The sequence below is a fragment of the Protopterus annectens genome, chromosome 17.part0 (assembly GCF_019279795.1).
Source record: "Protopterus annectens isolate FY-2018-M chromosome 17.part0, PAN1.0, whole genome shotgun sequence".
Classification (NCBI taxonomy): Eukaryota; Metazoa; Chordata; order Ceratodontiformes; family Protopteridae; genus Protopterus; species Protopterus annectens.
Genome location: NC_056751.1, coordinates 146,597,089 through 146,624,122, shown reverse-complemented (window position 1 = coordinate 146,624,122; position 27,034 = coordinate 146,597,089). Strand labels below are relative to the sequence as shown.

The window sequence follows — 27,034 nt, the reverse complement described above, 5'->3', positions numbered from 1 at the left end:
ATGCCAGAATTGGACATCTTGGAAAGAGTAGAAAGACTAGATCTGAGGGTTTTTGGAATGAATGACTGACAGACTGTGCAAGATGTGTGATCATATTATGGGCCTAGGCAAAAAAGGCAGTTGGCATGCAAGTCTTTGTACAGAATCTGTCTACTGCACTCGCATTTGCCCCCTCCTAGCTGATATCTACAAATTTCAACAAATATCGCAAAATAAAAAGGAAGGCTCCCCGGTGGGGCACTAATCTGTATAAATGATCGAAGCAAAGGTACCGAGGATCAAACAGTGAACAGCCTGATAAATGCACGACCTGCATTCAGGCTGGCAGTAAGACAGTCGGGGGATCCACATTCATACGTTCGTCTATAAACCCTAACGCATATCAGCTGAGGTCATATGTTGGACATACAACCTACGGAAGGTAAAGCCTTGGTACCCTGGCCTGAGGTCAGTGGTGACAACCCATGTGTCAGACATACTGCAACAGTGAGTTCAGGCAGGACATAAAGGTAAATCTACAGCACTTCATGAATACAAAACTTCCAAACATTTCAGCAAATGATCTGCTAAGTGATAAAACATTAAAAACTGTAAAATGATGTTTAAAGTACTCAACACACCCTTCTGAAGTGATCAACTTTACCATGGAAAAGTTATGCTATTTAATAATAAAAACAAAATGGATTTCAAAGTGAAGCCAGTCAAAATGGAACTTAATTTCAGTGGCTGAAAATTCCCATAAAAATATACACACTAAATCTGTACTGATCTTTGCATATCTTGCATATGTACCTAATCTCGGCTTAGCTGCTGTATATCATTAAACACCGATGATAATGGAAACGTTTTGCTTGCTCAGGATGTTCCAACAGAGACTTAAATACCCATAAAGTACTGTGCCAGTGGGGTAGCTGAAATATCATGCATAGTCCCTTATGGCAGGAAGAAACACTTAGTACATACTTCTACAAAATGTCAGATGGTACCCATGTACATATTTGTTGACTGTGTGCTTGAGTGAAAAAAAGAAGTCCGGGTCATGGAAATAAAAAACAAAAATTAAAAAAAATGAACAGACTGCATTATCTGATATTTCAGAAAAAGTACAGGAACTCAGGATTTTGTTTTATAGCAGAAAAGAACTAGAAAACACATCATGTATCACTGACAGACCCATGATAATGTTTTGAGGCAGTACTGACCCAACTGCTGCATATACAATGCTAGAGAAGGACATCTGTGATTGAAAAGGTTCCAGTATACAGTACAAGAGGACTACAACAAATGATGATGCAAATCTTAAGACAACAATCTTAAATGATAAACAATACATTCATATTATGCAACTATAGTACAGTGATGCAGGACTTTGGAAGAATACCACACTATGCAGTCATACCTTATAGCAACATTCTTTTCTTCTTTTTCCACTACTACATTTACACGGCTTCCAACCATGCAGCACCAAGGATACATCTTCAGTTTCCAAAACTGCTCGATAAACAAGTTTCTGGAATTCTGTCATTGAGCAGTAAACTACCTAACAAAACAAATGAAATAAACAAAAATAAAAAACATGAAATGCTCACCATGTTACATATCCCTCAAGCCACCTCAGCTGTGTATTCAAATTGTTTCAGTTTGCTTGTCTGAATTATGGTGACCACTTAAACTTTTGATTATATTAAGGTAATTTTTTTTTTTGCTCATTATTTTACCAGCCTGGCTCCCTGGTACCTGACCATGGTGGGTCTACCAGTTGCTAACCCCCACTCCTGGACATAATCTGGTGTTGCTGGGTCTGGTCATGGAACAAGGCACCGGGGGGGGGGGTTCAGAACATATGTGCTATCATCCACATGGTGGGGGGTTTTAATTTAGACTTACCCATATTTTAATCCCCACTCCTTTTCTGCAAGTCTCTAATGAAGCCCAGAGAGTGGGCGTGCAATTACAGATGTGTGGCTTTTCGCTCCATGACCGCAGCAGCTCAGCCAAATCTCCACCCTTAAACCCCTCTTTAAGCACTCCCACCTTGTGATGTCCTCAGCCTCCACTCAAAATCATCATTGTGAGTGCTCTTGGACCAGCCCCCGCAGATGGTCATGCCCATCTTACCCTGCCATTCCAATTGCCCAGTTAGCTAACTGAACCAGGGTTGTCTGGACCATAGTCAGGGCTTTATCTCTCCATGCCACTGCCACAAATACACTCATGCATACCTGTTTTCAGAAATAATAAGCTCTTCCAGCTTCACTTTATATACTTGTTGCAGACTATAAGACACTCTACTCTCCTTCAATGAACTTTCTCTGTTAAGTCAATATTCCGGGATCTTCAAAATACTCTGTGTGTGGTGTTCCTAACTATCATGGTGATACCAACTTCTTGTTTTCTACTAATAATGCCCCTTACTATGCATCATGGAACCCCAATGGTCTTCATTACTGCTTTACTACATTCCCTGAATAGAAAAAAATTAATGTCTCATGTGACTAAGATGACCTGATGTCAAAAAACAATACAGTGCTTCTGAACATAATTAAATAACTCTCATGCTTAACATAAGTGATAGTATCCAGTTTCTGAATATTATGTTGTGCCAATCTTTGTATCATTAAATTACAGCCATGTGATTATATGTATTCAGTCTTGATAAAATACTTTGCACAGTTTAAGCTAGTCACACTAGGCAGTACTGCTTACTGCTCCTTAATTCAAGACAGACCTTCTCACAGTAATCTGTGAGTTATCTATGGAAGCACACCTAGCAGAATTGCTTAAACTGAATTCTGTATTACAGTGGACTACTTAGTCTGGCTGATGTGCAGGCCATACCACAGCATTGTGTTTTACATGAGATAAAACATTACTGGTTTATTACTATTACAGTGACAGACTCGAACTGTGAATGGGATTACAAGATGGCTGTATGCACTATGTAGTGATACTGCATGGAAAAAGCACCAAGGAAGGTTCTACACATTTCAAGAAGCAGTAACTAGTCATGTGTACAAGGTAAAAGTAGAGCCATTCTATGAATGTCTATGGCACACAGGACATATACATACCAGATTTAAGTGATGAATAATCACTTGTGCATGATTTCCAAGCAATGGAATTATAAAGACATCCTTATGAATGTGGTACTATACAGACAGGCACATCAGATAACCTAACGTCTTTCAGGGCTATGAAGTAACAGACACATGACCATGGACATCTAGATGGGTGATTCGTACTTGGGGATATCACAGAATGTAATGGCAGCCAACAGCAATGCTGTACCATACAATATGCCTAGAACACACAGAGAAGCTCTAACTATATCACCATGGCTGCCAAAACACACCATATCATAAGATGTCCAAAAGGAGTGCGTTTTTCCATCAGCCAATGGAAGAGTAATGCATCTCAGAGTAAGGAATAAAGAAATAAATTGACTGGTACATCAGCATATGAAGTTGTACTTCTCACACTAGGTCTATAAATTGCACGGTTCACCTGTGTACCAGCCCCAAATCTCTTTGTAAAGAAAAATGTCCACTTCAGATTGCTGACTTTAGGCAATTCATTATGTTTCATTGGCCTTCTACCCTGATGTGCCATAACTGCACAATAAATGCATTTTCACCTAAATCTAAAAACCATAATTGAGTTTGGTATATATCTGCACCCTATCTATTAGAATCTTAAAAGTTGTCATTTAAAAAAAAAAAAAACACACAAAAACACACAGCCTATGCAGGTGGCATAGAGGGATAAAGCCCCTACTACAGTCCAGATGACCAGAAATTTACTAGTGGTTTAAGTACTTAATAGCACAGGCAAGGAGGATGTGCTTACCCACCATGGAGAAGTGTGGCAGTGGCTCCTACCCAGCTCTCACAGTTGCTCTAATAACAGGAACTTTAACACAAAGCAGAGGCCCAACATAGCAAGTCATGGGAAGCCATGGACAGTCTGGGGAAAACAAGGGAGTGGCCATCAAAGCTGATAGTGGCAGGCCGTGACAACTAGTGTCAGAAAACACATGAACAGACAGAATGGTATAGGTGGTCCTTATGGTGACACTAGTGCTCACATAACCAGGAGTGAGGGCAGGGTTAGGCTACAAATGGAAATCACCTCTGAGAACAGAAAGCACCTTCATGGCTGCCTGGAGGGAAGGCTTGATGGTCTGCAAGAACAAGGGTAACAACCATACAAAAATAAATACAAATACACATATATAGTTGTCAGTATATGCATATATGTGTGGAGGGGGGATCCTATGACTGTTATGTAACCATCACCAAGCTTATGTCTCCAGCATCCCCAATTCCCTCCTTTGATAACAATCTGGCACCCCCACACTTTGCTTATTGACAGTCTTAACATATTCCACAAAAAATAAATAAATAAATAAATAAAATTCAGTTCTGTTTATGCACAGCACACAGGCTGCCATGTTGTGTCCTCTGCTGCTCTACGGCAAAATGGCCCAAATCTGTATTAATGATCTGTGTACTGTAGGAATATACAGAATGCTGTACATTTCCACAACACAACCAGAAGTCACAGACTGTCTGTTCCTGAATCTCACCGATAGCATTCTTGCATCAAGAAAAGATCAACAATGCATCTCATACACACAGTGGGCCGTCTGTATGAATCCCCCTACCCATCTTTCTAGAACACTACTATTCTGCTCAAGTCATGACATCCTAAACTGCTCCATCTCAGTCATCAGATGCTCTCAGCATATGTCAGGAAGCATGTCTATGACTATACACATGCAATGAAACACAGCTATGCCACCGATTTTGGTAACCTTTACAAAAGTATTCCCTAAGTAAGGTTTTAGTTTTTTGCATTATGTGCCAAAAAGCTTTGTAGATATTTGCCTCTGAAGCTCCCTCGTGAATACTAAACTGCAGCACAATATTGCCCTTCTATCCTAGATTTTTAAACCAGTCCATTGCCACGTAAACAACATTATGCATGTTACTGTTTAACTAAAATATGCACAAACTCCAGATTATGCTAGCAATTTTTGGCTAAACATGTGATCTGTCTGTAAGTGAAAATTATTCCAAAAAGATGTTAACTCTGAGAACTGTTCTTTGGTCAACTGATGTGGTAACAGTTCAACTGATATTTATGATAATCTCCATTTCAACCCTCAGGTACCTGATAAACTTGTAGCTCCAGGGGCTGCCAGTGAAGATGCCCTGACCTAGTCCTGGCAGACAGAAAATCTCAGTCAGACAGTTGCCCAAGAAGTGAATATGTGGTGCTTAGGAGTTGGTCCCATGGATGTCAGCAGCAAAGAGCTTTACCAGTTCCAAATAAGTAGCCCAGGGGCATTCTGATTTACTACAAACAGCAGTTTATCCTAAAGCTAAACAAAAAACCTTCTACATCTGCCACTACTTCTTCCATAAAGGAGTTACTCCTCCTTTCTGTGATGTGCACGAAGATGGCAAGCATGAATTGGCTTATGTATCACATCTCTTCATCTCTACAACGTGATAGAGATGATAATAAAGAATCACTTTCTTCTGGTTCCGTACCTGAAGTTATTTCCCTTGAGGAAGCCCTTAATTTAATGAAAGACCACTTTAAACAGCCATCTAATAAACTCACCAACAAAATACGGTATGGTTATTTTTTAAAGCTGGTGCAGCCAAAATCACTACACATTCCTTCTTTTGTGGCTTGCTTATATTTGATAAGATCTCTTTTATCATCCACCAGCACTTTAAAAACTGAACTATTTTTTTGAAGTCCAACAGGAATATTAAGAAATCAGTGGCAGACTAGCCATCCATTTAAATGGAATCCAAAAAAGGGTTTATCCTTACTCCAGCTCTTAAAACTGAAACCTTTACAACTCTCAGAGCAGGTAAACAAAAGCAGGGTTTGGACAGGTATGGGAAAATGTGTACACATCTGGCACTGCAGAAGCAGGTTCTCAGACAGAAATCACTAGGCATATTAAGGATCTAACTTACAATGCAATAGCTTTTCACTTACAGACAAGATTTGCAAGCAAACTAGATCTTAGACGATAAAGTGGATTTCCACATACATAATCAAAGATACAATGTAGTGATGCATGCTTTGGTACATCAGTATCAGGTTCAGTTACTTGTTGTTATACATGGATATATACAAAAACATCCCCTAATGATGTAAATCCAGGTTATTCAATGCTCCATCTGACAATTCCTTATTTTTGGAGCGCCCAGACAGTGCTACCACAACTAAAATGGAATGACAATGTAAAATTCTTAAGCAAATAATTAATTCCCAGTACCTGAACATCTAACAGCTAATCCCAAAATTTGGCCATTCTATGGATAACAAAATAAGCAGTAACAAAATTAGCTAAAGGAACAATTCCAGAAGAAACAAGAGAATTAGTGAAGCAACAGACAACAGCGACAGCAGCTGCTCAGTCCATTTGCAAGGACTGTACAGCTTGGAACCATAGCATTCTCAGCCACTGTATGTATAGCAAGAATCAGTTTGAGTCTTATTTCCTTAATTTAGAGATGGGGTGTGGGATCAGTGAAAAAGGACAGAAAGCACACAAGAATATCAATTGCCATGGGATGGTGAATACACCCATTACAACCTCTCCTTTGTCATGCTGCGCCAAGCAAAAGTGGTGGAGAACTGCATTCTCCTAAGTGGCAAATATACAATTCTTCCGAGTGCTCACTTGTGAAAAATTTAATACAGATCAACTGGAGAATATAGGACTCCAGGACAAGCAGACTATATGATGTTGCTCAGGCTGAGGTCTGATGCTGCGAAGTGAACTGTCTACTAAGTCACACGCTAGGAACATTCAAATGCCACCTTTCTCATAATGAAGTAGGTCTAAACATTTCTCCACAGGTATCTGTGTGTGGCAGGGCTGAAATGCTGGCACTTATGGCAGTGTTTATTTGCAAAGTTCTTCTTGTGAGTCAATGCAGGTAATGCTGGCACAAGTCTTAACTAGTAATGTTAAAGCCCACTATGGAAACTTCTCACCAACTTATGTCAGGACTAAGGACTAGACAGCAAGTTGCAGAAAAGAACTGGCAATACTAGGGACTAAGCATGCTTATGCATTTGGCAAATGACATTATGGCAAGTGCCAGTTCTCGACAAGTGCACTTGACCTGCTGCTGAGAAAAAAAAGTGTTGTATTTTGATTGCAGGAGAAGATGAGCAATACTGCTGACCATCACAGAGGATCCCTGAAGTTTGATCTAGGGCACTCAGGCCTAGAGGCAGAGTTATGCAAACATATATTACTCAGACTACCAATTCAAGACTCCAGGGCCACATCTTCAAGCAAAGGAAAATAAATAAGCATACAGCCAGAGGCTACTCACAGACTGGGTTGTATAAACCAGCAAGACAACTTTGAAAACAAGGACAATGGCACTTCAACTACAGTTTTATTCCATTTCTACCCAAAATAAAAACAATGCTTTCTTACTCTGTCTTCCTTCTTTGGCAGCTGACCACTAATAAGAGCTTTGGTACGCCGCAGAAAGAACACAGACATTTTCTTTGCAAGATTTTTCATAACTTTTCTACCAGTAGCAAGTTCTCTCTTGGTTGCTGTGTGTCTCTGTCCACGTTCCAGTGGAGTTGCGAATTCATCGTTAAATTGATTTTTGTTGCCCAAACATCCAGGCACAGCCCTAAAAACAAGTAGCAAAATTTCACAATAAATACATTACATATACACATGCAATGTCAATGTTATACTACTATGATATTGGTTCATTCACAATTCTTTTTTGCTGCATACATGCACCTGTATCTGTCTTTTTTCAGTAGTCTGATTTTCACCCACTTCCCAAAACATGCTGGTTAACTGGATACTCTGAACTGCTCATATATACCCTGACTTTAGCCTGATTTGTTGCTAAAAAAGGTCTGCAAATGAGAAGTTATGTACCTACCATAACGTTCCATGTTAGTTGTCTTCTTCTCGCCTTCTTTCTTGCTGGATGGGTTCGGAGCCGATCCTCGGCTCCGACTCGGCCAATACTAAAGCTCAAGAGCTAATTCCACTGGCTCGAGGCTCCCCTATATCCCACAATGCTAGGCGATAACTACTCAGATCTCGTTTGATAGCTAAAACCAAGCAGTTCTGGTCTCCACAGTATGGAGAAGAGAGAAAAGGAAAGTACAGTTGTGTACACCTACCATAAATGTAGATGTTCGAGTGTCTTCACTGTTGCAGTCATGACTGTAGGGTTCTCCCCTGCCGGCAGGCAGCCCTCGGTCGGCCAGAATCCCAAAGTCTGGTCCAGCGTCGGCTGTGCAACCCTGCTCCTTGACGTCAGAGCACCAGGAGTATAAAGCTGACAGCCGACACCATCTTCTCCAGTTTTTCTTGCCCCAGATGTCGGGAGTCCCAAAATGAAAATGGTCCCAAAACCTTTGCAAATACACCTCAGAAGAATGGTGAAAAAAGGAACCACACAAAAGTAAAAATAAGAGGGGACAGGAGGGAAGGAAACCCAGACTGCAACAGTGAAGATACTCGAACATCTACATTTGTGGTAGGTGTACACAACTGTACTATGTTTATCGTGTTTCACTGTTGCAGTCATGACTGTAGGGTAGAATCCCAAAGATGAAAGAAAGGGAGGTGGTCATAAAGAAGAAGGGGCGGCTAAAAGGCTCTGCAAGACTGCAGAGGCAAAGCCTGCCCTAGACTTAGAGAGGCAAATTGTAGTGCTTAGAGAAAGTATGCACTGAACTCCAAGTTGCAGCTTCCAAAATGTCCTTGGTAGGAACTCCCCTGCGGACGGCTGCAGAAGTGGCAGCAGCTCTGGTGGAATGAGTCCGTATGCTCCCTGGGATTTGCTTTCCATGGTGTGAATAACAAAATCTGATTCCATGAGCAATCCATTTAGAAATGGTTTATTTAGAAATGACTTTACCTTGGGAACTGGAAGCATAAGAAACAAACAATTGTTCTGATTTTCTGATGTCCTTGGTTCTGTTCAGGTAAAAACGTAGCTGTCGATGTACATCCAAGGAATGTAAGATCCTTTCCCCTTTATTTTGAGGAGTGGGGAAAAAGGTTGGCAAGTGAATAGTTTGATTTAAAGCCACTTTGGAAACCACCTTAGGCATGAAGGTCGGATTAGTCCTCAAAGATACCCTGTCTTGATGAAAAATAATATAAGGTTCCACCGCCATAAGAGCTTGTAACTCTGAAACTCTCCTGGCAGACGTTAGTGCCAACAGGATAGCTGTCTTCCAAGATAAAAAATTGATGTCAGCAGAAGCGGCAGGCTCCAAAGGAGGCAAGGTTAGTTTTTCCAAAACATAATTGAGATCCCAAGCAGGAATAGGAGGATATCTAGGAGGTCTTAAGTTCTTAGCTCCTCTGAGGAACTGTCTCATGAGCTGGTGGGAAAAGATGGGAGGGTCTGTATTATAATGAGCAGAAATAGCAGAAGCATGGATCTTAATGGAAGAGAAAGAGAGACCCTTATGTAAGAGATCCGTCAAGTAAAGTAGAATTAAAGTAATGTTAGGAAGAAGAGGATCAGAATCCTGAGCCTGCATCCAGGAACAAAATCTTTTCCATTTTCCTGCATAAGATTTCCTAGTGCTAGGACGTCTGGCTTCTAAAATGACATCCATAACCTGCTTGGGAAGAAAAGAAGAAATCAAAGGTCCTGGATTAACCAGGCCGCCAGGCTGAGAGTTCTGACATGAGAGTGTAGAACCTGACCCAGATGTTGGGACAGAAGGTTCGGAGACTGAGGTAAAATCCAAGGGGGCTTCAGGCATAGGTTTATTAGAGTTGGATACCAAAACTGCTGAGGCCAATTCGGAGCCAACAAGATTATCATCTTGGGTTTGTCCTGTTTTATCTTCAATAGAACTCGTGGAAGAAGAGGTAGAGGCGGAAAGGCATATCCCGAGAGGTTCCTCCAACTGAACGACAGGGCATCCACTTTCCAAGCCTCTCTGTGGAATGTCCTGGTGCAAAAATTCTGTAGCTGATGATTTAAATGGGATGCAAAGAGATCTATGTGAGGACATCCCCATACTGCTGTTATCATTCTGAATATTTTGGTGTCCAGCATCCACTCGTGTGGATCCGAAAGGTTTCTGCTCAAACTGTCTGCCAGTAAGTTTTGTTTCCCTGGTAGAAACTGAGCTTGAAGATCCAGATTGCAAGCTAGAGCTGTGTTCCATAAATCCATGGCTAGTCTGCAAAGGGGATAGGAATGAGATCCCCCTTGCTTGTTTATGTACCACATAACTGTGGTGTTGTCTGTCCGTATTAGTAGTTGTCCTGGTTGTATGAGATTCCTGAAGGCCAATAGAGATTTCTGAACGGCTAACATTTCCTTTAAGTTGATATGCAGGTGCTTCTGATCTTTTGTCCAAAGGCCCTGTAGACAATTGCCCTGAAAATGGGCTCCCCAAGCATAATCCGAGGCGTCCGTGGTTAGAATCTGAGAGGCAGGAGGTAGACGGAAGGGGTTTCCCTTTATTTAGAGCACATGCCCTGGACCACCAAAGAAATTCCTTTTGAAGGCAAGGAAGGACAGGAATCAGTATGTCCAAACTGTGGTAATGCTGAGACCATACACTTTTTAGGTACCACTGTATTTTCCTCATGTGTAGTCTTGCATATGGTATGAGAAGGATGCAGGAGGCCATGTAACCCAAAGCCTGCAGGAATTTCCTTGCAGATAGATGGGTTAGAGTTGCCAAGGCTTTGAAAGTTGATGCCAGCTGTAATTGTTTTTTGGATGTCAGAAATGCCATCTGGGTTGTAGTGTTTAGAAGAGCACCCAGAAAAGTTATCTGTTGTGATGGTGTCAAATTTGACTTTTTTATGTTTACAGAGAATCCCAGGAATTTGAGGAGGTTTTGTACAAAGTCCAGATGCTGGAGTAAGACATCCTTGCTGTCTGCCTGAATTAGACAATCGTCCAGATAAGGGTAAATTTGAATTCCCTTGAGTCTGCAGTAAGCTACTACTGAAGCCAGGCATTTGGTGAAGACCCTGGGTGCAGTAGACAATCCAAAGGGCAGCGCAGAGAATTGAAAGTGCCTCGATCCGGCCTTGAACCTGAGGTATTTTCTGCGATCCTGCCTGATGGGAATGTGTAAATATGCCTCCTTTAAATGCAAAGTCACCGTCCATGCATTTTTGGACAGCATTGGAAGTAACTGCTGTAGAGTAAGCATCTTGAATTTTGGAATCTCTAGAAAGGTGTTCAAGACCGACAGATCCAGAATGGGTCTCCATGAATTTTGCTTTCTTGGGACTAGAAAGAGCCTTGAGTAAAACCTTTTCCCATCTCTGAAAGAGGTACCAGTTCTATGGCATTCATAGCCAAAAGAGCTTCCACCTGGTTTACGGGCTCCGTCCACTGATGTTTTGGAAGGTCTGGCCATACGCTTGGCCTTGGCAAAGTATGAAAATGGAATTTGTAACCTCTTAAAATCACATCTAAAACCCATTTGTCCTGGGTTATTTGAGTCCAATTTTGGTAAAAAAGAGAGAGTTTTCCTCCGAGGGGGGCTTCCAGGCAAGATGTTCCTGCAGCCCAACAGAGGGAGTCATTGAGTTTGTTTCCTTTGAGACTGTGGCCTGTCCTCTCCTCCCCTAGGGGTAGAAGCACTCCACTGCCTTGGTCTATAAGCAGCTTGTGTTTGAGGCCTCCCTCTGGAGCGTCTATATCTACCCCTTTGAGGCCTGTCTGAAGAGGGAAAGGACCAGTTTTTTGATGGCCAATTCCTGCTAAATCTAGGAGGCTGTACTTGTAAGAAATCTTTAACTGTTTGCATGGATTTCGCCTTATCCTCCATCTTTTTAATCACCTCTTCAGCTTTAGATCCAAACAAAACATTATGCTGAACAGGAGCATCCAATAAGTTAGCCTTTACTTGTTCAGGTAAATTTTGTTCCTTTAGCCATGCATGTCTTCTAATGACTGTGCCAGAGGCCGCAGCCCTACAAGAAGCCTCCAAGGCATCAAATCCACAGTGTAAAACATGCTTCCCAACTTGTTCTGTGGCATGCAGTAAGTCATGTAATTCCTTATCCTCTGCACAGGCAGAAATGGAAGTAAATTTTTGTTTTAAGACAGACAAAGAGAAATTGCTGATATTTAAGCATATGAAACTGACAGTTTAAAGCCCTAATGGACAAAGTAGCAGAAGTGTACACCTTTTTGCCCCATCTATCCAAGGCTCGAGAATCCTTTTCAGTAGGAATAGGATTTTTAGCAGTAGCGGCCTTAAAACCCTTAGGAATGGTTTCAGGGTCAGCAGTAGGATTCTTGTATAAAAACTGATGGGAATCAGGAACCCTGTAGTACCTGTCAGGCTTAACAGGAGCAGGAGGAAAAGAATCAGGGGTTAAATTAGCCTCCGAAAAGGCATCATCCACAATATCCAAAACAGGAGGAATAGCCAGGGGTCTATGTTGGGGAAGAAGAAGAAAATCCCTCAGTCTTTTCTTGGATTCTGAATACTCCTGTCCCTCCCAGTGGAAATGTTCCCTCATTTCATGCAGAGTTTCCCCAAAAGAAAAATCCTCATGAGGAGAAGCTGAAGGAATGGATTCTTCCGCATCAGAATCCTCATAAGGAGGAAAAGAATATTCCTGATCAGAAGAATAAACTGAGGAAACAGAAGCCTGATCAGAGGAATCATAATAAACATCCTGCCTTGGCCTTTTGTCTGGAGGGGGATGAGAACCCCTAATCATTTTAAGTAAATCCTCCGCCATCTTGAGTAACTGTTTCTGTGACTTGGGAGCCGGTTCAGAAGAGGCCTGTGTTGAAGTCTTTGATTTAGAAGGAGTCTTTGCCTTTGTCTTTGGCTTTGCCTTTACTTGAAGCTGAGTAGGCCTGAAAACCCCTTCGGAAGCCGGTACCTGCATAGCGGCTCCGGACCCATCCGAAGGAGCATTGTCCGAAGGTCCTGCAACAGAGATATTTAAAGGCCTGGTTGGCTCCTCATGAGAGTCCGTTTCGGCCTTTGGTTCTGAAATGGCCGAAGACAGGGGCTGCAAAAGCGCCTCACTGACGACGGCCGAACCTGAAGCTGGCTCCACATGTGCGCTATCATCAGATTTGGACCTCAGAAGCCTGTCTTTATCCTTGCGACGCTTGTGAACTCCGGTAGATGGAACCGTGTCCAACAACATTTTGTAGTTAAAGCGCCTACCGAAGTAATGAAAAGCAAAATCGTACCTTCGCTTAATTGTATGTTGATTGAATCTAGCACAAAACCGACAACTAGCTACGTCGTGGTCAGGGCCTAAGCAAGGAATACAGTAAGAATGAAAATCCTTATGAGGTATTTGCTTCCCACATGAAATACAATTATTAACTTTTTCTGACATTGGAGTGGAGCAAGAAAAAAGTTTCCCCAACGGGGTACTTAGCTTTGAGTGGAGAAGAAAGTTTTCGGACCGAAGTATGTAGAAATATTCGTCAGGAGTCAACCGACCGGCACTTGCGAACTTCTATCACCGCACGGCAAGAAAGACTGGAGAAGATGGCGTCGGCTGTCAGCTTTATACTCCTGGCGCTCTGACGTCAAGGAGCAGGGTTGCACAGCCGACACCGGACCCAGACTTTGGGATTCTGGCCGACCGAGTGCTGCCTGCCGGCAGGGGAGAACCCTACAGTCATGACTGCAACAGTGAAACACGATGAACATCCCACCTCTATATAAACCTGTATGTAAGCTACTACAAACATAAAAGGGAGAAATAGAGGTGGTAGAACATGTGGGAAGGAAACCCCAATGGAAGATCTGTCCAGGCTAGGGGGAAGGAGAGTGAGACACAAGAAAGAAGGCGAGAAGAAGACAACTAACATGGAACGTTATGGTAGGTACATAACTTCTCAATGTTAAGTTGTCAATCTCGCCTTCATTCTTGCTGGATGGGACCGCGTCCCTAGCACCTTACCCCAGGTGGCTTATCGGAACAGACTCTTGAGAACAGTGGAACCAAAGTTGGCACGGTTTCTGGAGGCCATATCCAATTTGTAATGCGAGATAAAGGTATGAGGAGAAGCCCATGTGGCTGCTGCACAAATGGAATCTATTGGTAGCCTGTCCTGAAAAGCTACAGATGTAGCTAATGCCCTGGTTGAATGAGCTCAAGGTCTTGAAGGCAGTTTTTGATGTCTGATTTCACAGATGAAGGTAATTATAGAGGTAAGCCATCTTGAAAGGGACACTTTAGAAACTGGAAGGCCCAATTTCCCTTCGGCATAAGACAGGAAGAGCTGGTCAGATTTCCTGAACTGTTTAGTCCTTGTCTAAATAATATCGAAGTTGGCAATGAACATCTAGAAAATGTAACTTTTGTTCTGACCTGTTGGAATAATCAGGGAAGAAGATGGGGAGATCGATAGTCTGATTTAGGTTTGCCTCAGAGGAAATCTTAGGCAAGAAGGAAGGATTAGTCCGAAAGGACACCTGTCTTTATGGAAAACTAAGTAAGGAGGACTACTGCAAAGCGCATGAAGTTCAGATACCCTTTCTAGCTGATGTTATGGCTACTAGAAAAAGTGTTTTCCATGAGAGCAACTTAAGAGGGCATGAAGCCGCAGGTTCGAAGGGGGGGAGAATCAAGGATGCTAGGACCAAATTCAAGTCCCACTGAGGTGGGGGATCTTTGATTGGGGGCTTGAGCAAAAAGACACCACTTAGAAAGGCTTTGCAGAGTTTATGAGACATGATAGTGGAGTCCGAGACACCTACATGAAAATTAGATATAGCAGCTAGTTGTACTCTAATGGAAGAGCCTAAATGAAAGAGCTCTGGCAGGAAGTCTAAGACAGATTGGATAGGTGCAGTGAAGGGGTCTATATTTTTTGCTGCTGCCCAGAAGGAAAAACACTTCCACTTACTATTGTAGATCCTTCCGGTAGAAGACTTGTGAGAGGCTATCAGGATGTTACGGACCGAATGAGAGATTAAGGGAAGCCTGGCTAGTGTAGGAATCGGAGAAACCACGCTGTGAGGTTGAGAGATTGGAGGGAGTGGTGCAGCTGGCCCGACTGGTGGGTCAAAAGATCTGGCACTGGGTCCAGATGCCAAGGCTGCTCCAAGAGATAATGATGCAGGAACGGAAACCATATCTGTCGAGGCCAGTAAGGGGCAATGAGGATCATAGTGACTCTCGAGGCGATAGCTTTCTGAATTAATTGAGAGATCAGTGGAAAGGGGGGGAAAGCATACAGAAGTCCCCGGGGCCAATCGTGGACTAGAGCGTCTCTGGTGGGTTGGCCTGGTAAAGGGAAGAGGGTGAAGAAGTCGTGACACTTGCTGTTTTGGGGAGTAGCAAAAAAATCGCAGCAAGGCCGGCCCCATCTTCGAAAGATTTCTTCCAGCACTGGTTTATTTAGAGACCACTCGTGAGGCATGAGAATAGCCCTGCTCAGCCTGTCCGCAATCACTTTGGACTTCGCGGGAATGTGCATTGCTATCAGAAAACGCTGAGAAGAGATCGCCCACTGCCAAAGTCTGAGTGCCTCTCGACATAAGGGGTAGGACTTGGTTCCGCCCTGTTTGTTGATGTATCACACTACGGATATGTTGTCCGTCTGAATTGCAATAGTCCCTGTGGGAAGAGAGTCCTGAAGGGCTTGCAACGCTAAAAGCACTGCTCTCATCTCTATGACATTTATGTGCTAGTGGCACTCGAAAGATTGCCACGTGCCCTGGACTGTCCTGCCCTAAGGCCCCCCCCCCCCACCCGATCAGGGAGGCGTCCGTCGTCACCGTGGCGATTAGGGGTGGAGGGATGAAGGGTCTGCCCTGTAGTACTTGAGGTGAAGTCATCCACCAAGACAGGTGATTCTTGCAAGATTGGGTTAGCAAGATGATGTGAGACATCGGGAGCTGTTGGAAGGACCATTAAAACAGCATCCACTGGAGGATCTGCATGTGAAAACGAGCTAAGGGGAGGAGTGTAATAGCAGCTGCCATGAGTCCTAATACCTTCAAGACTACCCTGGCTTTGATCCTGTTGCACTGAAGCAGAAGGTAAACTTGTTTGCGGATATCTAATACTCTTTGCTCTGTTAGTCTGGCGGAAAGATGAACTGCGTCTAAGGTGGCGCCTATAAAGGTAATAGATTGACAAGGCGACAAGGCAGATTTTTCGAAATTTATTGAAATGCCTAGAGCTTGGCAAGTTTGGATGGTGAAGTCTCTGGATAGAAGAAGTTGACGCCTGGTGGTGGCGGTAAGGAGCCAGTCGTCCAAATATGGAAACACCTGGAATCCTTGACGTCTCAAGTGAGCCGCAACCACTGCCATACATTTGGTGAACACTCAGGGGGCTGTAGTGAGACCAAAGGGCAGGGCTCTGAACTGGTAGTGACCGGCTCCCAGCCTGAAGCGGAGAAACCTCCTGGAGCGTCTGTGCATTTTGATATGGTAGTACGCATCCTGAAGGTCTATCGAGCACATCCAATTGTCCTGACCCAAGAAGAGTAGAATGGACTGTAGCGTGACCATCCGGAATTTTGTTTTCTTCACATACTTGTTTAGCTTGCTGAGATCCAGTATTGGTCTTTAGTCCCCTGTTTTTTTTGGTACCAAAAAGAATTTGGAGTAGATTCCGGATCCTTGCTGGTCTGCTGGGACTGGCTGGATAGCTCTTTTTGACAGCAGCTTTGATATTTCTAACGCTGCTTGTTCCCTTAGACTGGGTGGAACGTCTGGAAGGGATCCTTTGGGTTGGGATGGGATGTGAATAAAGGGGATTTCGTAGCCCTCGGGTATGATCGATTGTACCCATTTGTCTTGAGTGAGGGAAAGCCAGGCTTCTGGGTACAGTGACAATCTTCCCCCGAATGCCTCCGAAGCTGGACAGCCGGGCAGCTCCTCAGGGATGCTGAAAGGGTTTATCAGAGAAAGTCTCTCTGCTACCCTGGTTTTGCGGACCACCTCTGCCCCTAGGGCGGTGTCTACTGTTGCTCCCCCCTCTGCCTCTAGAGGGGAATCGACTTTGTGCGTTAGATGAGACTCCTTGTGGTTTGCGGAACCACATCCCCCCCCCCTCTGACCTTTGGGGTAAGGTCTGTAAGGGGTAGAAAAACTGACTCCCACGGCAGAGAGAGTCTTACCTTCCTGCTCGCACCTAGTCAATGTATCCTTCACCTGAGGTCCAAACAACGTTGAGCCATCAAAGGGGGAATTGGTGAAGGACGCCTTGAAAGGGTCCGCAAAATTGCACAGCCGCATCCAGGCATGGCGACGTAAAGCTACACCTGTGCCTGCGGCCCTACTCGCCCCATCAGCCGCATATGAGATAAGCCGCATGGAGGAGTTGACAATCGAATTCAGGGTTGCCAACTGGGAGTTCATTTTGTCTTGGAACCCCTCAGCTGTTGGATCCTGCATAGCCTCACCCAAGGAGTCTAGGACCATGGACAGGTACGGTAAGCGGATGTTTTCCTCAGTGACCTTTGCCATGCGGTCTCTGAACTACTTGTGTCACTTCACCCGTCTCCGAAAGATTTCTGCTCAGACTGTCTGCCAGGAAATTTTGTTTCCCTGGTAGGAACTGAGCTTGGAGATCCAGATTGCAAGTTAGAGCTGTGTTCCATAGATCCATGGCTAGTCTGCAAAAGGGGTAGGAATGAGATCCCCCTTGCTTGTTTATGTACCACATAACTGTGGTGTTGTCTGTCCGTATTAACAGTTGTCCTGGTTGTAAAAGATTCCTGAAGGCCAATAGAGCTTTCTGAACGGCTAACATTTCCTTTAAATTGATATGTAGGTGCTTCTGATCCTTTGTCCAAAGGCCCTGCAAACAACTGCCCAGAAAATGGGCTCCCCAAGCATAATCCGAGGCGTCGCTGGTTAGAATCTGAGAGGCAGGAGGCAGACGGAAGGGCTTCCCTTTGTTTAGAGCACATGCCCTGGACCACCAAAGAAATTCCTTTTGAAGGCAAGGAAGGACGGAGATCAGTATGTCTAAACTGTGGCAATGCTGAGACCATACACTTTTTAGGTACCACTGTATTTTCCTCATGTGTAGTCTTGCATATGGTACGAGAAGGATGCAGCAGGCCATGTAACCCAAAGCCTGCAGGAATTTCCTTGCAGATAGATGAGTTAAAGTTGCCAAAGTTCTGAAAGTTGAAGCCAGCTGTAACTGTATTTCGGATGTCAGAAATGCCATCTGGGTTGTGGTGTTTAGAAGCGCACCCAGAAAAGTTATCTGTTGTGATGGTGTCAAATTTGACTTTTTTATGTTTACAGAGAATCCCAGGAACTTGAGGAGGTTCTGTACAAATTCTAGATGCTGGAGTAAAACATCCTTGCTGTCTGCCTGAATTAGACAATCATCCAGATAAGGGTAAATTTGAATTCTCTTGAGTCTGCAGTAAGCTACTACTGGAGCCAGGCATTTGGTGAAGACCCTGGGCGCAGTAGATAATCCAAAGGGCAGCGCAGAGAATTGAAAGTGCCTCAATCCGGCTTTGAACCAGAGGTATTTTCTGCAATCCTGTCTGATGGGAATGTGTAAATATGCCTCCTTTAAATCCAAAGTTACCATCCATGCACTTCTGGACAGCATTGGAAGTAGCTGCTGTAGAGTAAGCATCTTGAATTTTGGAATCTCTAGAAAGGTGTTCAAGACTGACAGATCCAGAATGGGTCTCCATGAGTTTTGCTTCCATGGGACTAGAAAAAGCCTTGAATAAAAACGTTTTCCCATCTCTGAAAGAGGAACCAGTTCTATGGCATTCATAGCCAAAAGAGCTTCCACCTGGTTTAAGGCCTCCGTCCATTGATGCTTTGGAAGGTCTGGCCATCCGCTTGGCCTTGGCAAGGTATGAAAATGGAATTTGTAACCTCTTAAAACCACATCCAAAACCCATTTGTCTTGGGTTATTTGAGTCCAATTTTGATAAAAAAGAGAGAGTTTTCCTCCGAGAGGGGCTTCCAGGCAAGAAGTTCCTGTAGCCCAACAGAGGGTGTCATTGAGTTTGTTTCCTTTGAGATTGTGACCTGTCCTCTCTTCCCCTAGGGGTGGAAGCAGTCCACTGTCTTGGTCTATAAGCAGCTTGCGTTTGAGGCCTCCCTCTGGAACGTCTATATCTACCCCTCTGAGGCCTGTCAGAAGCGGGAAAGGACCAATTTTTAGAAGGCCAATTCCTGCTAAATCTAGGAGGCTGTACTTGTAAGAAATCTTTAACTGTTTGCATGGATTTCGCCTTATCCTCCATCTTTTTAATTACCTCTTCAGCTTTAGATCCAAACAAAATATTATGCTGAACAGGAGCATCCAATAATTTAGCCTTTATTTGTTCAGGTAAATTTTGTTCCTTTAGCCATGCATGCCTTCTAATGACTGTGCCAGAGGCCGCAGCCCTACAAGAAGCCTCCAAGGCATCAAACCCACAGTGTAAACCATGCTTCCCAACTTGTTCAGTGGCGTGCAATAAGTCATGTAATTCCTTATCATCTGCACAGGCAGAAATGGAAGTAAGCTTCTGTTTTAAGACAGACAATAGAAATTGCTGGTATTTAAACATATGAAACTGACAGTTTAAAGCCCTAATGGACAAAGTAGCAGAAGTGTACACCTTTTGCCCCATCTTTCTAAGGATCGAGAATCCTTTTCAGTAGGAATGGGATTTTTGGCAGAAGCGGCCTTAACTCCCTTGGGACCCTGAGAAATGGTTTCAGGGTCAGCAGAAGGGTTCTTGTATAAAAACTGATGGGAATCAGGAACCCTGTAATATCTATCAGGCTTAACAGGAGCAGGAGGAAAAGAGTCAGGGGTTAAGTTAGCCTCCGAAAAGGCATCATCCATAATATCCAAAACAGGAGGAATAGCCAGGGGTCTATGTTGGGGAAGTAGAAGAAATTCCCTCAGTCTTTTCTTGGATTCCGAAAACTCCTGTCCTTCCCAATGGAAATGTTCCCTCATTTCATACAAAGTTTCCCCAAAAGAGAAATCCTCAGGGGGAGAAGCAGAAGGAATGGATTCTTCAGCATCAGAATCCTCATAAGGAGGGAAAGAATATTCCTGACCAGAAGAAGAAACTGAGGAAACAGAAGCCTGATCAGAGGAATCATAAGAAACATCCTGCCTTGGCCTTTTGTCTGGAGGGGGATGAGAACCCCTAATCATAGTAATTAAATCCTCTGCCATCTTGAGTAACTGTTTCTGTGACTTAGCAGCCGGTTCAGAAGAGGCCTGTGTTGAAGTCTTTGATTTTGAAGGAGTCTTTGCCTTTGTCTTTGGCTTTGCCTTTATTAGTAGCTGAGAAGGCCTGAAAACCCCTTCGGAAGCCGGTACCTGCACAGCGGCTCCGGACCCATCCGAAGGTCCTGCAACAGAAATATTTAAAGGCCTGGTTGGCTCCTCATGAGAGTCCATTTCGGCCATCGGTTCTGAAATGGCCGACGACAGGGGCTGCAAAAGCGCCTCACTGATGACGGCCGAACCTGAAGCTGGCTCCGCTTGTGCGCTATCATCAGATTTGGACCTCGGAGGCCTGTCTTTATCCTTGCGACGCTTGTGAACTCCGGTAGCCGGGACTGTATCCGACAACATTTTGTAGTTAAAGCACCTACCGAAGTAATGAAAAGCAAAATCGTACCTTCGCTTAATTCTACGTTGATTGAATCTAGCACAAAACCGACAACTAGCTACGTCGTGGTCAGGGCCCAAGCAAGGAATACAGTAAGAATGAAAATCCTTATGAGGTATTTGCTTCCCACATGAAATACAATTATTAACTTTTTCTGACATCGGAGTGGAGCAAGAAAAAAGTTTCCCCAACAGGGTACTTAGCTGTGAGTGGAGAAGAAAATCTTCGGACCGAAGTATATCAGTAAAATTCGTCAGGAGTCAGCCGACCGGCACTTGCGAACTGCTATCACCGCACGGCAAGAAAGACTGGAGAAGATGGCGTCGGCTGTCAGCTTTGTACTCCTGGCACTCTGACATCAGGGAGCATGGTTGAACGGCCGACGCCGGACCCAGACTTTGGGATTCTGGCCGAACGAGGGCTGCCTGCCGGCAGGGGAGAACCCTACAGTCATGACTGCAACAGTGAAACACGATGAACATCATGAATGATCTCCAGTGTGCAGATCTAAGCAGAGCTGGCTAGAAAACAGATTACATCTCACATATATACATTCTAAAGAAAACAGTCTTTTGGGAACTCTTAGAGTCATTACTTTGGTATTTAGTGAGTTTGAGAATGTGTCTGTGTGAAAACTGTCTTTCGATGTCATGCAGTCTGCTAATTCAACGTTTTAGGGTGTCTTTCCTGTTTGGGAATGTTTCTGTGTCAAAGCAGTCTTCCGATGATGTTATGCAGTCTGTTAATAAGCTGCTTTGTATTTTTGTTTTAATGTGAATGATGTAACAGTTTAGTTCGCCTCCAACTCTGTTCCTTTCTCGCACCTGCATCCTTATCTGTATTTTTCTCAAGCTGTAGCAGCATGTTACATTTATACATGAATGCTGCTTTACTTATTTGATTTTTTTCCTTGCTTCTCAGCTAAGAACAGTTTAACCCTTTAAAAAAAAAAAAAAATATATATATATATATATATATATATATATATATATATATATATATATATATATATATGTATATATATATATGCTAGCTAACAGACATACATGCATCTATTACTGGAAGTGGAGAAACCATGTGGTTAACCTGACGGTATGAAGTTTGGGATGTTGAACTCCAGATGGGTGAGATAGGAGATCCTGAACAGGCTCCAGTATCCAAGGAAGATAATGAAGCTGAGACCCCAGAAAGGGGAACCATACTTGCCAAGGCTAGAAGAGGGTAATGAGGATTACTGAGCTCTTTTCAGCCTGCTTGCTTTCTGTAAGAATTTTGGAATTAGTGGAAGAGGGTAAGCATAAAGGAGACCCGGGGGCCAACAGTGTAGCAGAACATCTCTCAGTGACTTCTACTGAGGGGGACCAGAGCAAAGTACTTGCTGCACCGGTTGTTGAGAGGGGTGGCAAACAGATCTTAGCATTCTTGGTCCCAACACCTGAAGATCAAATTTGCTACTGACTAATTGAGAGACCACTTGTGAGGCATCAGAACAAATCTGCTAAGTTTGTCTGTCAGCACATTGGTTCTCCCCAGGATGTGCATTGTAATTAGATAGCAGTCTGAAGAGATCACCTATTCCAAAACTCTCAGCAGGTAAGATCGAGTTCCTCCTTACTTGTTGATGTACCAGACTACTGACATGTTGCCCATCTGAACTGCAATAGTCCCCAGGGGGAGAGCATCTTGAAATGCCTGCAACACTAAAAGGACTGCTCTCATCTCTAGGATGCTGATATGTAATTTGGTCTTCTGGAGAAACCACATGCCTTGGACGTCCTTCCCAAGAAATGTCCCCCCACCCCCACCCCAGTTGGAAAATGTCCATAGTCACTGTGACAACTGGATTTGGAAGAACAAAATGTCTGCCCAGAAAGAGATCATGGGACTGTATTTAACAACAAATGGGATGCTTACAAATCAGGGTGAGTTTTATTTGAAAAGACAGGGGTTGATATAGAATAGACCACTGTACTCCTAAGGTCCACTGGAGAATTTGCATAAAGAAGCATGCTAGGGGAAGCAGTATTATGGCAGCTGACAGACACCCCAATGCTAGAAGCACTAATTTTGCTGGAGGAGAAGGATGAGAAAGGATAGCCTGGACCTAATGCTTTACAGACGTAATTCAGTAGAGAGGTAAACAAGCCACCTGAGTCGTATTGCTCAAACGTGTTCCAATAAATTCCAGGCTCTGAAATGTAGCAAGCTTTGATTTGGTAAGATTTATTGAGATGCCCAAGGCATTGAAAATCTGGCGCAAACAGTCCCTGGCTTGCTGAAGTTGATGCCTGGAGGGGGTGGTGAGGAGCCAATCATCTAGACATGGAAACACCTGGAATCCTTTAAGCCTCAAGTGAGCTGCCACTACTGCCATGCATTTAGTAAACACCCTGGTGGCTGTGGTGAGTCCAAAGAGCAGAGCTCTGAATTGGTAATAACGGGCTCCCAGCGAAGATGTCTTCTGGATCGTCTGTCCATTTTTATGTGATAGCGTACATCCTGAAGGTCTATACAGCACATCCAGTCATCCTTGTACAGAAAGGGCAGGATGGACTGAACCGTGACCATTCGGAACATTTTGATTAATCTGGTAAAATATTACTGGGATTTTCTTCAATCTAAATAAGAAATATATCCTTGGCTCCCTAAGCAACTTAAAATATCTTAAGGGTGGGGAAAAGTTTGAAAAATATGTTAAGAGGAAAAATTGTCATGCCCCCAGTAGTTTTACACCCTAGTATTTTATATACAAGAACACAGACCTGTGGTAGGTGTAAGGTTTGTAAATATGTTGTAAATAGTTTTGAATATATTAAAGGAAGAAAGTTTCAGGTTAAAGGTAGTTTTAGATGTAATACACAAGGCATTATTTATGCCCTGAAATGTCATTGTGGCAAGGTTTATATTGGACAAACTAAGAGAGCTTTCAAAATCAGACTGTTGGAACACTTTAGGGACATAATTAATGTGAAGGAGTCTAGTTCAGTAGCGATGCATTTCCAAGCTGTACATCAAAGTTCTGTAATAGGTTTGCAAGGCACAGTGTTAGAAAGAACTGATGAAGTTCCCCTTGATTCGGGTTTGAAAAATAAGTTATTGTATAAAGAAGTACTTTATAATTTGAAGTTCGACACTTTAAGCCCGAAGGGCATGAGTTCAGAATTTAATTGGAGAATTTTCTTGTAGTTTGTAGCTTTACTGCTTTAAGGACTTTAATTTTTTTCCTAATTGATGTATTAATTGTTTTATTGAATTATTAGTTGTAGTATATATACATACAATTTTTTCTCAGTTTTTATCTTCTTTGAAGGCTTATGGCCGAGACGTCAGAAGCAAGAGCAATAAAAGATTTGGTGGTCACTGGTTTGTTGTTTTATATATTTTTCGTTTTATTTTTTATTGTGGTTTGTGATTTGTGGATTTCATGGCCGGTGACCCCAATTTGGATTTACCTAGAGTGTTACATGATGGTTTGTCTGATTCACAGCAAAGAATGGGGAGTAATTTCCCATCACACTCTACTTCAGAAGTGGCTGGTTCTTCACAGGCTGAGGCTGTTATGGGATCGGGCAATAATTTATCTCAACCCTCCACTGTTTGGCAAAGATGGGAGGTGCAACATAATGATCGTTTATTAGATCCTTTCTCCACAGTCAGGAGAAGATGTGCAGCTATTCTGAGTCCGGAGACCAAGGTATCCTGCAATTCCTTGGAAAAACTGTTATTCAAAGAGACTTCTGTTTTTTTAAATAACCAGTCTTATATTTAGAACTGAATATTATTCCACCGGGCTTAAGAGCGTTCAAAGACCCATCTGCCCCCTTTAATTTACAAGATGAACTTGATCGCAATTTCCATAAACGGTGGGTGCTTGCAGCTCACAAATGCTCTTTGGAATGGATTTCTATATTGGTAGAGTGGGACAGGGTTAAACAGGGTGAGCTTCGTAAAGATATTAATTCCACCTGTAATAAATGTATCATGTAGACTAACCCTCAGTTTCTTGATAAAGTTTTAAGTGACATTAACAGCACATTAATCAGTCATGAGGAAGAAATAATGGCCATGAAAAAGAAGAAACTGGTACGTGATACCCGGGATTATGACAACGGTAAACCCTTCCTCTCAAGAACCAATCTGAGAAAGACATCTTGTCATGTGACCTTTGAACGAGGAAATGCACAGACTTGACAGCGTTCTTTTTCTTCGGCTGTATCCACTAATGAATCGGTTTCATCTGAGGAAGATGGTAATGTTTTAGTTAATAACACTACAAACTTTCCGTCTTTGCAGAGACCCCAGAACTCAGATGGCATACAATGGCCTTTTTGTAATTTCAACAATGGCCCAGGAGGGTTTAATTAAAAAAAACGGCAACGTGAAGAACAGTCAAATGGCAATGGGCAACAGTGCAATAATCAATGTCCTCAACAGTACCAGTATTCAAAGAAAGGGAAGTGGTAACTGTTTATCTTATGTAGTTCATTTATCTGGACATTCGTTGAGTCATGTGGAAACAGCTGTTTTAGAGTTAGGATTGAAGTTTTTACCTACTGTGATTCCACGTTTACATGAAATTAATTGTGATATTTATAAATTTGCAAGAAAGCTACAATTAAAATGTTTTTTTCTATACTCAAGGTGAATTTTTAACAGATTCTGAAGTAGTTAATGAAATTGATTCTATATCTGATAATGAGAGTTTTTACTCATGTACTTCGGATGAATTGACTAATGCATATTATAGGTTTGATACTAGTAATATCAGTTCTAATTATAAATTTACACCTATTATAAGTAATGAAATTATTAAATCATTTTATCAAATGTTGAATTTTTCTGTTGCTTCAGAAATTGATAGATTTAAAAAAATAAATAAATGATGTTGAATATAATCTTACTAAGGCTGAATGGGCTGCATTGAGGAATCTAAGGGGAAACAACAATTTGATTTTCAAACCTGCTGACAAGGGTAACAGATTGGTGGTTTTAGATGTATCAAACTATTTGGAGATGTGTCATGCACATTTAAATGATGTTAATGTATATAAAAAGGTACACATTTCTACATATGTAGTGGCTCAAGAACAATATTTGGAGTTAGTCAATAAGGGCGTAAGGTTAGGGTATTTTTGCAAGGAGGATGCTAAAAAGAAGTTTAATATAGATCAGGCCTGCATGGCCCGTTTCTATTATCTACCTAAAATACATAAAAATCTACAGCATCCCCCTGGGCAACCTAGTGTTTCAGGAAAACAATATTTTTGGTATAATATGGGCTGTTTATTACACCATCTATTGTTGCCAAATGTTTTATATTTACCTGCTTATGTTAAGGATGTGTTTGATTTTTTGGAAAAAACTTAAAATGTGCCTTTGAATGAAAATATGTATTTTATTACACTTGATGTCAGCAGCCTCTATACTAACATTTCACATATATTTGGTATGGAGGCGATAAGGTTTTTTTTTTTTTTTTTTTTTTTTTTTTTTTTTTTAGGTGAATGCCCCGCTACTGAATTTATTTTAGAATTATTGTATTTTTGCTTGTGCAACAATTTTTTTGAATTTAATAATGTGATATTCAAACAACAACGAGATTCAGCTATGGGGGCAGCATTTGCCCCCTCGTATGCAAACTTAAGCATGGGACTATTTGAGTATGAGTATACATATAAAGCTGAATTTTACATCAAGTTTGTTAAATATTATGCCCACTTTGTAGATTACCTTATTTTATTATGTGAAGGGGGAGAAAATGTAGCAGACATCTTTGTAGATTTTTTAACAAATAAATAGATGTGGACTTAAATTTGATGGTGTACAGAAGGGTAAACAAGTTTCTTTTTTGGATGCAGATGTTGATATCTCCATTTTTTGGGGTCTACATACTCGAGAGCACAGAAATTTTGATGGGGACATTTATTACTTAAAAGCTACTAGTTGTCACCCTCCACATACAACAGATGCTTTACCTTTTATTGAGCTAATTAGGATACATAGATTGTGTAATGTTGATTCTGAGTTGAGAGGAAACCTCAAAAACCTGTAATATGTTTTATTGCAGAGGGTATAGTAATCAAGCTATTTCTAAGGCTAATGATAGATGCAGTAGGAGACTAGTTAAGCCATTTAAATATGGTTGTAATTCAGCGAATGTGAACATGGATATACATTTTACTACTATTTATAGTCCTTTTAATGACATTTTGATTAATCTAGTAAAATATTACTGGGATTTTCTTCAATCTAAAAAGAAGTATATTCTTGGCTCCCTAAGCAACTTAAAATATCTTACAGGGTGGGGAGAAGTTTAAAAAATATGTTAGTTAGAGAAAAATTTGTTATGCCCCCAGTAGTTTTACACCCTAGTATTTTATATACAGGAACACAGATCTGTGGTAGGTGTAAGG

General features: G+C 42.3%; 1 protein-coding gene across 1 annotated transcript in view; it reads right to left on the bottom strand.

The window, feature by feature from the left end:
• ERCC6L2 (ERCC excision repair 6 like 2) overlaps positions 1–27,034 on the bottom strand; it is a 1,190,567-nt gene that overhangs the window by 939,779 nt on the left and 223,754 nt on the right. The window contains exons 6-7 of the mRNA XM_044058934.1: positions 7,481–7,688; positions 1,400–1,540 (exon numbers count right to left, since the gene is read on the bottom strand). Of these exons, the coding sequence (XP_043914869.1) occupies positions 1,400–1,540; positions 7,481–7,688 (349 nt within the window). The remainder of the gene's footprint in view (positions 1–1,399; positions 1,541–7,480; positions 7,689–27,034) is intronic.